Source organism: Pezoporus flaviventris, unplaced genomic scaffold (assembly GCF_033815535.1).
Source record: "Pezoporus flaviventris isolate CSIRO_AGI_PZ_B2104156 unplaced genomic scaffold, CSIRO_AGI_Pfla_v1 ptg000004l, whole genome shotgun sequence".
In the NCBI taxonomy this organism is placed as follows: Eukaryota; Metazoa; Chordata; class Aves; order Psittaciformes; family Psittacidae; genus Pezoporus; species Pezoporus flaviventris.
Genome location: NW_026892552.1, coordinates 2,120,869 through 2,133,786, shown reverse-complemented (window position 1 = coordinate 2,133,786; position 12,918 = coordinate 2,120,869). Strand labels below are relative to the sequence as shown.

Genomic DNA, 12,918 nt, shown 5'->3' with positions numbered 1-12,918 from the left:
GGCAGGGTTGGTGAGGTCCCCTCTGTCCTCACGGCCCCCCCAGCGCGGCTCCAGCCGCCGCCGCCACCGTTGCCCTGCGCGCCAAGCGGAACCCGGTCCGCGACCCGGAAACAGGAAACGGGGCGGGGCGCCTCCGAGCGCGCCACTTCCCCTTCCGCAGCCCGGCGCCCTCCTTCTGCCATCCGCGCCCAGTTGCGCAGGTGCGTCGGTATGGTGGTCCGCGTCCGCGTGCATGTCCGCCGTTCCCTCCCTTTGTGAAATACGAACTCACTCCTCTAAACGAAATAACAGAGTTTTATTGAGGGGCAAGGTCAACGAAGCAAAAGCCCCAGCGCTGGGCACATGACCGTAGCCAGAGGCACAAGCGATTAGCATTTGTTACAGGTTTATATACTTTCCCTATTGCATTAGTGACATGCATATTCATAATTCCCACGTATAGGCAGGGAATATTATAACTAACTCCCGGAACTTCCTATCATAAGCCTCCTCCTCTTGGCGTCTGCAACTGCTCTCCGGTGACTGTGGGCGGGGGTCTTGAGGATGACGTAAGCAGCCTTCCTCGCGGCGTACTTTTCACCTTTGGCACAGTCGGACGCCCCAGTAACCACACAACTGGCTGAAACCAGCCATATCTGTAATTCTTCTGACAGCTGGCAAAGATTTAAAACAGCGTGACCTTCCTGCAAAATTGATTGCAGGATAGGCAGACGAGGAGCATCCCAAGCTAGCAGATGTTTGGGAGGCTCTGTCTCTTAACTGATAACTAGAAGGATGGTGTGAAATAACTCATTCATGTTTAGTGGGGCCGCTAAATCCCGTTGTCTCATCACAGGCTTACAACACAAACATTCCTCTTTAAGGCTAAAGATACTTTCAAAGACTAGTGTGAAACAATTAACTCATGTTTAGGGGGGCCACTACATTCCACAGACTTACAACATAAACACTGCTCTCTTTCCACAACCTAAGTTAAGCTAAAAAGTGCTTTAACTCTATGTTCTCCAGGCACTAGATTTTCTTATATCGAGTCTTCCTGGCCCGTCCCCTCCTTCCTTTTGCCTTTACAAATTCTTTTGCTATGTGACTCCGTTTTGCTCAACAGTTCTGGCCCTTTTTAACTTGTTGTCTAATCTTGTGTCTTTAGCGAGCTTTGTTTCTGTTATTGTAAACTGGTACAGTTATATCCACATAACCACACCTATGATTTGCGAAAACCAATACATTTATGTGTTTATGTGTGAGTTCGGAGGCACAGACCCAGAGATAGAGTGCAAGCTGGATCATTTATTGCAAAGTTTACACGATATTTATATGCTTCCAAGCAATTAGCCAAGTACATCTGTGCTTGCCTTGCGGTTACATAGGTGAAAGGTCTACCTGATTTTCCTATCGACATCCTCTTTCCAGTTCCGACGTCCTTGTGCCTTGCCAGTTCCAGCATCTTCCAAGTACCAGTCAGGGATGGGTCACTCTTAACTGCCTGCTGTAGTTCCTCCTTCCCATGGTCTCTGACAGTTTCAGTACATTCCAACCCCCACATTTATCACACTGGCAAAGATTTAGAACAGTGTGACCTTCCTGCAAAATTTATTGCAGGCAAAACAGGACAGGCAGACAAGGGGTATCCCAAGCTAGCAGATGTTTGGGAGGCTCTGTCTCTAAACTAACTGGTAAGTAGAAGGATGGTGTGAAATCATTCATTCATGTTTAGCAGGGCCACTAAATCCTGTTACGTCACCACAGACTTACAACACAAACATTGTTCTTTATCTTCAACCTCAGTTAAGCTAAAAGTACTTTAACCCTATGTTTTCCAGACACTAGCTTTCCTCGTATCAGTGTATGTGTCCCCCACCAGCACCACACACACACTTTTCTTTTACCTTTACCAGTTCTTTTGCTGTGACTCCATTTTGCTCAAGAGTTCTCGCCATTTTCAACTTACTGTCTAATCTTGTGTCTTTAGCAAACTTTGTGAACTCATACAGTTATATCCATATAGCAACACGTATGATTTGCGAAAGCCAATACATTTATGTGTTTATCAGACCATTCACGTCTGCATCCCCATCACTATCCCTGTTTGTAACCCTATCCCCATCTGTATCCTTAACCTTATCCACACACCCATCCCTGTCTGCATACCTAGCCCTGCTCACATCTGCATCCCCAACTCCATCACCATTCCTATTCCCATTCCTATTTGCATCTCCAAACCTATCCCCATCTGCATCCCCAGCTCCATCCACATCTGTATCTCCATCCTTGTCTACATCCCCAACAGCATCTCCCTCCTTACTTGCATTCCCAACTCTTAAGAGCACCCCCAACACCATCCACATTCCCAGCCCCACCCTGACTTGTATTCGTATTTGCATCCACAATCAGATCTACATCTTCAACTCCATCCCCATCCCTGTTCCCATCCCTGTCTATCCACAGCCCCAGCACACAGCAGGCTCCTCATCTTCCAGGCTTTTCCTGGGCACACACCCTCTTTTCCCTGTTGTTTGTCTGACATTCTGTTGTCGCTTCCCAATCGGTGGCTCACACGTGATGCCAAACCACCTCTGCAACACTTGCTTGTTTTCACATTTCTTCCCTCCGCTCTGGCTTCAACAGTGCTGAGCAGCCCCAGGCTCTCCCCAGGCAGTCACCTGCCTGCTCTGCTGCTGTTAATAGTCTTAATGACCTAGAGAACATCTCCTAACTAGCGTAAATATATCTCCTGAGAAGTTATGAATGTTCCATCCCTGGCAGTGTTCAAGGCCAGGCTGGACGGGGCTTGGAGCAACCTGCTCTAGTGGAAGGTGTTCCTGCCTGTGGCAGGGGGTTGGAACTGGGTGAGCTTTCAGAACCCTTCCCATCCAAACCAGTCTGTGATTCTGCTATTACAAATGGTCTGTGCAGAGTCTGAGAGCAGGAACCACCATGGGATGCTCATGGATGTTCATCAGCATATGGAGACGAGCATGTGGTGCTTCTCAATTGACTTTAAGCACAGCAGGAGCTCATGGTGGATCTTCAGGCCTGTCCTGACACTCCTGTACCACTAGTCATATATTTTCCTTGGAAAGCAGCTGGGAAATCAGTCCATCACTGCCTCACTGCTGCAGGAATGAGCTGGGACTACCCTGGGATTGGGTATCTCTCATCTCTTGTGTGTGCCCTGGGGGAGGAAACTAAATTTTATCCTTCTGTGACCTTCACCACGTAAATACTACAGCTGTGATAGAGCAGACCCTCAGGGGTTGCTCTTGAGGATTTCCAAGCAGTGCTAGTGGGGTGCTGGTTTCTTCAACCAGAACCCCACCACTAGGGTGAAGGGACACTCACATGTCCCAACTGCTCCATCCCCACCCTGCCTTTGGTGTTCCACAAGTTAAGGCCAACAAAGTGCACTGCGTGGGGTCAGCCTGTCACTCTTGCCTGGCTGACATGGGGCAACGGGAGGGACAGAGCCTTGTGTCCCATGAAGGATGGTGCCAATGGCAAGGGGCATTTCCTGTGCAAGGGGCACAGGAAAGCAGGACATGTGGTGGAGCAGGGAAGGTACAAAGGGCAGCTTTCCAGGTATCCTGCCCAGGGCACTCCCTGCCTGGGCAGGATACTCTGCTCCTTCTGTGTCATTCCTTGGCTGCTGGTAAAGGTGGACCATGGATATGGACCGTGGCCAAAAAAAAATGGGGTACAGGCCGAGAATTTCCTAGAGGCAAGGGCTGATGCAAGCCCTCATGGGAAAAAGTGAGATAACCCAGTAGCAAAAAGCAACTGCGGAGTCAGGGTGAGAGCAGTGCAGTAGTGACAGAGCAGCACTTCAGGGCTTCGGATCCACTCAGTGCTGGTGACTGGGGCCAACTGGGGCATCAGCCTGGGGCTGGTCCAGCACTTCCTGGGGATGCCAACCCCCCCCCAGTGGGTCTTTGCAGCCTGTCGGGCCCCCACGGAGCAGCGGGCGCAGGTGAAGCTGGGCTGGACGCAGCGGGCGCTGCTGGGGACGGGAGCTGGGGACGGGGCACAGGCTGGAGCAGGCAGGGGCTTTGCCAAGGAAGGGCTCCAGCACCGGTGGCACAGGGCAGGGGTGGGACACGGTGGCACTGTCCGTGCATGGGATGTGCTGAGGGGACAGTGGCCCCTGGTGTGAGCAGGAGGCATGGAGCGCTCACCATCCGTCGGCAGGAGCTGGAGCAGGGAGCTGGGTGCGAGGCGAAGCAGGGATGGAGCCGTAGCAACACGAACTGTGCCTGGGGAAGGCTGAGCCTGTGCGCAGCCCCTCCTGCCCTTCCATGCCCACACGACCCCCTCTCCTGCAGGAGCTGCAGCGTTTGGCCTCCAGGCACCGGAACCTGGTCATCATCCCGCTCGGTAGGTGCCCCGAGCCGGTTCCTGCCCCGGTTCCCCTCTCTGCCCAGCACCACAGACCTGGCGAGTGCTCTGGTGCTGTGCACCCAGAGCTGGGAGGCAGCCGTTCCTCTGGGGACACCAGTGCTACCATCTCCAAGCCAGGATGTGAGGGTCTGAGCTTCCTGTGTCGGCTCTGCAGAAGTCACCGACCCTGCCAGCATCGAAGCGGCTGCAGCCCAAGTCGGAGAGCGCTTGGGGGGCTCGGGGCTCACCCTCCTCATCAACAATGCAGGAATGGCGATATTGAATACACTTGATAAGGAGACACTGGAGGACATGACCCACGTTTACACCACCAACACGATTGGGCCCTTGTTGATGGGCCAGGTGAGACCCTCGCCCAAGCTGAGCTGTCCCGTGGCAGCACCAAAGACTGGTGGGAGGGGGTCCTGCCCCTGCTCCATGTGATGAGAAGCTTGTGGAGCTGTGGGCTGGAGTACAGAAGCTGGAGCCTGGTGGGCTGGGGCAGTGGGAAGAGAAGGAAGGATGCTCCAGTGCTGGTGCCGGCGCTGACCGCTGTGGAAGGAGCTGGTCCTGTCCCCTGTGCCACCTCCATGTGTGCTTTTGTCTCTTTCTTCCTGCCCTTGCTGAAGAAGGCTGCCCAGGGACAGCCCTGGCTCACTGCTGAGCTGCAGCAAGGCAGCCATCATCAATATGTCCAGTCACGGAGTTTCCATCTCTTTTCCTGCTGGTTGGGATCTAATGCAGATTGTCTCATACCGCTGCAGCAAGGTACCACCATGCTGTACTGGGGACAGATTTGCTTCCCCTGCCCTGTCCCTGCCATGGGGTCTGCACGTGACCCCTTGCTGACACCCTTGTCCTCCACTGCCATCCCTGCCCTGTCTCCTGCAGGCTGCTCTGAACATGCTGACCAAGTTCCAATCCTTGATGTACAAGGAAGATGGTGTCCTCTGTGCTGCTCTCCACCCTGGATGGGTGCAGACTGACTTGGGGAGCTCTGCAGGACACCAGTTGGAGTTTCACCATGGCTGGTCAACCAGAGCCCCTGTGCTCATTCTTCATGGGAGCGAGCTGCTGCTCTGAGCTCCTGACCATGACCTCCCTGCCTGTCCCATTGCTGCCGGGGCATCTCCCCCTGCCTTGGTCCTGGGTGCCTGGTACCCCCGTCCTCTTGACTCCCTGCTCAGTGCCCTGCTGGTGGCTTTCCCTTTGTCCTTGAACAGCAACTTACCCTGCTCCAGGGCAGCCTTAGCCAGGTCTCAGGCATGGCCCCACAGTCCCCAGTGACAGTGCATGAGAGAATACAAGGGATGCTGAAGGTGCTCTCCTCTCCTTCTTTTTGAGGAGACCGGCACCTTCCTGGACTGGGAAGGGAATGTTGTTCCCTGGTGAGACGCCAGCCTGGATTCTGGCAGCTGGGCCCTGTGCTGCTGCTCCCACCCACCCCACATCCTCAATAAATCCCTGCCAAGAGCCACCAGCTTTGCTGTCTGCTGACAGCTATATGGGGCAGCCCCGTCCTAGGTGCCCAAATCCTTATCCTGGTGTGTTGCTGTGCCCACTGTGGCCCACCCAACCCACAGCTGTCTCTTGTGTCTGACAACGGAGCTGGGGCAGAGCCCCTGCCCCAGGAGGAGAGAGATCTTTGGAGCATCCATGGGGCTGCTTTTCCCCCTTCCCAGTTGTGGGACATCCCAGGGTTGTGTGTGCCCTGCCTGAGATCCCCAAGGCGCACAGGGAGCAGCTGCCTTCTCCCCTCAGTTGGGAGATGCTGTGGTCAGAGGCCGGACAGACAGACACACAGTGCTCAGGCTGTTGGTGGGGAGGTTGAGGCTGAGGATGCAGATTAAAAACAAAGAGGCATCAGCTCCCGGTGTTTACAGAGGTGGGGGTCACAGGGGGACTGCAGGGCCACGTGTGGGGTGGGGAAGGGAGAAGAAGTTGTTTCCCACACCCTTCCCATCTCGCTGGCATGAGGATGAGCAGAGTGACCATGCAGAGGGGTGAACTGGTGAGTAGGAGGCTACAGCATGGGCAAGAGGCAACAGTCGTCTGCCTGTTACCAGGGCAGGCTGGTCCCTTTCCAGTCGAGGAAGGCTCTGGAAGTGTCCTGCGAGAGGCTGGCCAGCACAGTCAGGATGCCACGCATGCTGTGCTCCACCATCCGCGGTGCCTGCAGAGGGGACAAGGTGCAGCATCAATGCCATGGGCTGTAACCAGCATGGAAAGCAGCCAGCTTTCAGAGATGACCTTTAGAGAAGCTGCATGGAGACCTCAGAGCAGCTTTCTAGCATGTGAAGGGGGCTGCAAGGATGCTGGAGAGGGACTCTTCATTAGGGACTGTAGTGATAGGACAAGGGGTAATGGGTTTAAACTGAAACAGGGGAGATTTAGGGTAGATCTTAGGCAGAAGTTCTTCCCTGTGAGGGTGCTGAGGCCCTGGCACAGGTTGCCCAGAGAAGCTGTGACTGCCCCATCCCTGGCAGTGTTCAAGGCCAGCTTGGACAGGGCTTGGAGCAATCTGGTCTAGTGGAATGTGTCCCTCCCTGTGGCAGGAGGTTGGAAGTGGGTGAGCTTTAAGGTCCCTTCCAGTTCAAACCATTCTATGTTCCTGAGGGATGGTTCTTGAACTTGCCAAGAAAAGCTGCCTGCAGGTTGATGTCTGGGATCCTGTTTCAGCAGGTGGGTGAGGTAAATGTCAGGCTGCTTCTGCAAGGAAGGATAAATCCTCGTGTGCTTTCTCCGCTGCACAAGGACCTTGTGTACTCACATCCCAGAGGTGCTTCAGACAGGCAGTGCTCTGAAGGAGATGTGGTTTTGGGTACTTTTAGAGCTAGGGAGGCTTTGTGGTGAGCTGCAAAACTAAAGGTGTCCTCGGATCTCCGGTAGTGTCACCATCATCTCTCGAACACCGTGGCTCAGCCCACCACTGACAGTGAAGGATGCTGCAGCGTCTTTGGTTTGGCTTTGTTTTAACTGCTCTAGTGGAAGGTGTCCCTGCCTGTGGTAGGGGGTTGGAACTGGATGAGCTTTAAGGTCCTTTCCAACTCAAACCATTCTATGATTCTATAATGATCCTGGGGAGCAGCACCCATAGTGCTCATGGGGGTATTTTATTTACTGCCACAGCTCTGCTGTTTTTGCTGGGTTTGCAGGGACAGGGCTGGTTATCTGTGCACTTGGCACACTGTAGCTTGCTGCCTGTCTGCACCGGGAGATGGTCCTGAAAGCTCACAGCATCACACAACATCCCAAAGAGCTCGAGAGCTGGAGGCACAGTGGGGGTCTTGCTGACCATCCCCTGCACAGCCCAGAACCTTCTCTGTTCCCATGTCGGTCTTCACCCAGCCAGGATGGATAGCTGTGCACAAGATCCCCCTGTCCTGGAGCTCCGCAGCCAAGCACCTTGTCACCATATTCTGGGCAGCCTGGAAGAAGTAGTGCCATGCCAGCATGACCTGCGGTATGGGTGGGCTGGAAGGGGGACTTTTCCCAGCCACAGGGTGGGAAATAGGACCTGGCCGTGGGGTACAGCATTGGCACAACCTCCTTAAAAGGCTCAGTCCTGGGTCCTGCTGTCTTGGTCTCCAAGCTGACACTTGGAAAACCAGGCAGGGTGTGTGTGACCCCTCCACGTGCCCTGGGCATGCAGAGCATCCCCAGCACTGTCCCTGGCTCCTCACCTCACTGGCACGGTATGGGTACATGGGGCCTGGTGCACACCAACGCACAGCCCGATGGAGCCCAGCTTGGTGGAGACGTTGATGATGGCAGCCCTGCTGCAGCGCAGCCCCTCTTGCCCTGAGCCCTTCACTGCCTTCTCCAGGAGTGGCAGAAATCCCTTGCCAAAGACACAGATGTTCTGTTAACATGGGACAAGCCTCGAGCTTGAGGTGCGCCCTGGAGGTCTCTGTTGCAGACCACGGGAGAGACACCTCCGGCAGAAGGACAAGGGAGGGGAAGGATGCCCCAAGGAGGGTCCAGGCTCAAGCCTTTCCTTTCCCCAAGGAAAGAGCAGGAAGGAGCTCCAGAGAGAGAGCAGCAGAGCACTGGAGATGCTGGGGATAGGCTGAGTTGCCTCCCTGCTCCTTCAGGTGGGTAGAGGCGACCCACGGTCCTGGTCTTGTCTCATCAGTTCTACTCATTTGAGAGAGCCAGAACCCACCCAGAAGCCACCTTTGCCATAGAGAACATCTCCCCAAGCAGGAGAAACCCAAAAGGTACCCTGGCAACCTGGAGGGGCCCAATGGCATTGGTGGAAAACACAGCATCTCCTGGGAATCCAGAGAGTGCAGCATGGTGTGCGAGCTGACACCCGCGTTGTTGATGGGCAGGTTCAAGATGGTCCTTCAGATGAGACCCCACAGCCCGCACGGCCCCATGGATGCTGGGCAAGTTCACAGTGTCTGCTGGGGCAGAAAGCAAAGTGGAGGAGAACTCCAGTGGTTCAGCTTCCTGTGCCTAAAACAGCTACAAGAAACCTGGAGAGGGGCTTTGGACAAGGGCCTGTAGGGACAGGACAAGGGGGAATGGCTTTAACCTGACAGAAGGGAGACTGAGATGAGATCTTAGGCAGAAGTTCTTCCCTGTGAGGGTGCTGAGGCGGTGGTGTTAGCGTCGAGACAAACACATAACCACCGGGATGGTTATATGAGGTGCTTTATTGAGGCGCCGGGAACCAGGGGTACGCACCCAAATCTGGTTTCGATTCCCGTCACATCGCGTTCGTAATTTATACACTAAAAATTTCGTAGCTAATACATATTCAACACAGATTACATCATTGACTAATACATATGCATCAAAGATTGCTACATCAGTTTATTACGACATCAGCCTCTTCTGCGCCTGCATCGCCCCCTCTGGTGGTCGTCCTGATGAAGTAAGGAGTCTTCCTCAGATGAAGTAAGAAGTCTTCCTCAGGACCTTTTCCTTACTTGGATATATCCCAATTCTTGTGTGGACGCTAGCATTTTCTTATCAGCTTCTGGTATGCTCTTCTGGCTACCTTATGCATAGGTTCCATTTGGGTATAGTCTCCAGTACATACCTTTCTAAATCCACCCATACACATATCATTGCAACACTGATTACAGAACAACCGTGATACAAAATTGCGAAGTTACAACATTTTTAATATACAAAACCGCACTACTGATTTATAAATTTCTCGAACATAATCATTTCTACTATTTTATATAATTATTCTATTGTAAAAACTTCACCCTCTCTAACAGTGGCACAGGTTGCCCAGAGAAGCTGTGGCTGCCCCATCCCTGGCAGTGTTCAAGGCCAGGCTGGATGGGGCTTGGAGCAACCTGGTCTAGTGAAAGGTGTCCCTGCCTGTGGCAAGGGGTTGAAACTGGATGAGCTTTAAGGAGCCTTCCAACACAAACCAGGCTGGGATTCTGATTTTTTTCAGTTTGTGGTCGGCTTTTGGGTTTACTTTTAAGGAAGTGCATCCCCTCCCAGGTGCTCACCCCATTGAAGTGGCCATTGTCGATTTAAAAGGAGTCATCTAGACACATTCAGGATCTGAAATGGACTGGTTTGACCAACATTAAACTTTATATATTGTCTTTTAATAACCCTAGTACACCACCAAGCCCTTTAGAACCATGTGTATGGGCATGCTGGAGTGTGGTTTTGCTCCCATGCACATTTCACACACACAGGTGTTTTGCAGGTGCTAATCTGATGGGCCTGCTGGGTTGGAGAGACAATCACAAAGGTGGATTTTTTTTTTTTTTTTTGGTAACATCAAACCATCGTCCATTAGTGCTGGGCAGCTAATTCTTTCAGGGCCTGGAAACAAAGTGATGGAGCAAGAGAGGAGGTTAGAAGTCACCAGCGGCACGGCCCTGCTCCCACCCCAACTCCCTGGCCACCCCAGCTCAAGCTGGGCCGTGGTGGCTTTGCTTTTGTCAAAGTGTGTGGAGCTATTCTCTGGGGTCAGGGCATCCCTGTGGGCAGGAGGAGAAGTGTACTGCTGGGCTCAGGCACTGCCCCTGTCCTGGGTGATCCCACTATGGAGAAGGGGTTGGTTGGCCATGAGCATGGCCAGAAGGACATGGGCACCATGTCTGAGGATATAGGCACCGTGTCTGCTCCTCCAGCCTCATCCCACCCAGCTAGGTTAGGGGTTGGGGGTTATGAGACCCCACCAGAGCAGCCCTGTCCCTAGTGCCAGACTAACCCAGCCAGGGCCGTGAGCTGGCAGGCTGCAGGGACCGCACATTCCCACCACCTGCCCCATTCAGGACCATCCCCACGTCCCACACCTTCACTGACCTTCCCTCGTGGCCCCCGGGGTCACGGCATGTGGCGAAGATGTGCTGCGGGGGCCGGGGGCTGGCAGCGAGCTGCCTCACGAGCTCCAGCCCGATGCCGCGGTTGGAGCCTGTCACCGGGACGCTGCGAGCCAGCGCCGCCATCCCTGCGGTGACACACTGCGGGACTGGGAGAGGAGCCGGGCACAGCCCAGCGTGTGGCTCCAGGCGCCCATGGGGACAGGGACGATGCCAGCAGCAGCCCTGGACCCTCGCCTGCCCCAGGCACAGCCAGGGTGCCAGGAAAACCCCGCGCACAGGGCTGGATGGCTCCTGTGTCACACAGTCCTCCCCCGCTAAAGCCCCAGCTCCCAGAGGCACTGTAACAATAGCAAACAATAGCAGAATTGTCACCTCCAACAAAAGCTTGGAAAAGCACTTGGAAACACCACCAGGAATAGGAAAACAGTTCCACATAACTGTGGCTGGTAATCTTCCAGTCTGAGGGGTGAGTTTGGGATGGCTGAAGCCAGGGATGCTAATCCAAAGCCCAGCCCAGGAAGCACAGGAAGAGCATTTCTGACACTGGAAGCTCAACTGGTGCCAATGCTTTCACGGAGAGAAGATCTTCAGCTCCCTGCAGCCCTGACCACCCGCTGCTGCTGCGCCAAGCACACAGCCATCACCCTTCTCCTTCCTGGAGGACAATGCTGGATGCTCCTTAGCTCAAGAGGTGCCTGCAAAGCCAAGGCTCCTGTGGCACAGACATGCTTGGGGGCATGGATTTTCAGGAGGCAGAGGTAAGGTGCCAAAAGAAACTAAGAACTACCATGTAAAAAGCCTCAGCTGAAACAGAAGAATTGGTGAAACCTGAGTTTAAGGGGGGTAAGGAAATAAGAAGTAAGTAGTGGGGAGGGGGCTGTCACACCTGAATGTGCCCAAAGGGACACATCTGTTGCCCAGCCTCACTCAGCCTGGTGGAGGGGACAGAGCTGACTATTCCCCAAGTATCTGAGTGGTTCCAGATCTGACAGTCACCAAAGAAATACCCAGACCAGCAGCTGGGCAATGGTGAAGGGGCTCCCACTTGGAAGGTGTGTTTTCAGGGGACACAGAGCATGGAGGGGAAGCAGCAGTGATGTTTCCTTCCCTCTTGGTGGGCAGACTGCAGCCCCCATGAGAGGTAAGCATGCTGGGTATGGATTTGGATGCTGTTAGACACAAACCCACTGTAGCAGGCATTGCTGAGGCTATAATCATCTGCCCAAGCAATTGTGCGGCACAGACCTGCCCGCTCCTGCTGCTATGTGCACGCAGCGTCCAGAGCTGCATTCCCATTAGGAGCCAACATCCACTTTTCCTTCCAGGCTCTTTGGTAAAGAGACCAAAATAAAGTGAAGAGGGCTGCCGGCCAGCATCGAACTGGGAAGGCAAGTGCAAGTAACCTTTGGAAAGGGCTAACTGATGGCAAGAAAGGCCAAGAAGGACAGAAGCACAGACATATTCATGGCTCAAGAACCACTGCTTGGGCAGAAGGGATGCTCTGGGGAAGAGAGGACACCAAGCCACCAGATCCCAACACTGCAGAGGCACCTGGGGACCACTCATGTTAGAGAGGACTCTGCTCCAAGAACTCTCAGGAGGAGCAGGGTCACCAGTGACTTCAGATCAGGTTAGCCAGGGGTTGAACCAGAACTCACAAACCTGCAGGGGCCCCACAGTCTTCCTGAGCTCCCTTTTGAGACAAGGAGGCACAAAAGCACAAAATGTAATCAGTTCTAAGTAACCTTAAGTTTGATGGCTTTGTAATGGAAAATAACTGAGGTGCTTGAAGGTAGTTGACATAGTTTCAGGTCCTTAGGACCTTAGTACAAAAAGTGTAAGAAAAGCAGGAGAGAAAAACAGGACCTGGGGATGGGGAGTATCTGGGACTAGCAGATGTCCAGGGTGGGCACAGATAAACTAACTGGTAAGTAAAAGGACAGGATGATTGCTATGTCTGTAATGTTAATTAAGCTGGTGCTTCAAAGACTGCCAGAAGTGATGAAGATTGTTGGGAGAAGTAAACGACCCTCAGCGACCACCACCACGTTTTTATATGCATGCGGGAAACTTTCTGGAAAATGATGTAATTCATCCGTAGCCTCATGAATATGTATGTATGCCCAGGGACTATGTAAGGATTGCCTGTGTAGCAATACGGGGACACAGGCTAGGAGGAGCTATCCTCCGTGTCTCCTGGCACTGCAATAAAGAATACCAACTTGTCAACGTGAAA

General features: G+C 53.5%; 1 protein-coding gene and 1 pseudogene across 1 annotated transcript; one reads left to right on the top strand and one right to left on the bottom strand.

The window, feature by feature from the left end:
• The first annotated feature begins 3,817 nt into the window (after window positions 1-3,817).
• On the top strand, window positions 3,818-4,850 carry LOC133265099 (retinol dehydrogenase 5-like). The gene is made up of 3 exons (XM_061445302.1): window positions 3,818-3,964; window positions 4,317-4,368; window positions 4,547-4,850. The coding sequence occupies exons 1-3, from the start codon at window positions 3,902-3,904 to the stop codon at window positions 4,813-4,815; spliced, it is 384 nt and encodes a 127-aa protein (XP_061301286.1). The 5' UTR covers window positions 3,818-3,901; the 3' UTR covers window positions 4,816-4,850.
• A 1,384-nt stretch (window positions 4,851-6,234) lies between these two features.
• On the bottom strand, window positions 6,235-11,167 carry LOC133265176 (uncharacterized; annotated as a pseudogene).
• Window positions 11,168-12,918: the final 1,751 nt, after the last annotated feature.

Bases quoted from the DNA above. Each gene is read 5' to 3' on its own strand.
- LOC133265099 (XM_061445302.1), top strand. From the start codon at position 3,902: ATGCCAACCCCCCCCCAGTGGGTCTTTGCAGCCTGTCGGGCCCCCACG. The intron at 3,965-4,316 runs GTGAAGCTGGGC...CCTCTCCTGCAG, and splicing joins CCACGGAGCAGCGGGCGCAG to GAGCTGCAGCGTTTGGCCTC. The intron at 4,369-4,546 runs GTAGGTGCCCCG...TCGGCTCTGCAG, and splicing joins CCTGGTCATCATCCCGCTCG to AAGTCACCGACCCTGCCAGC.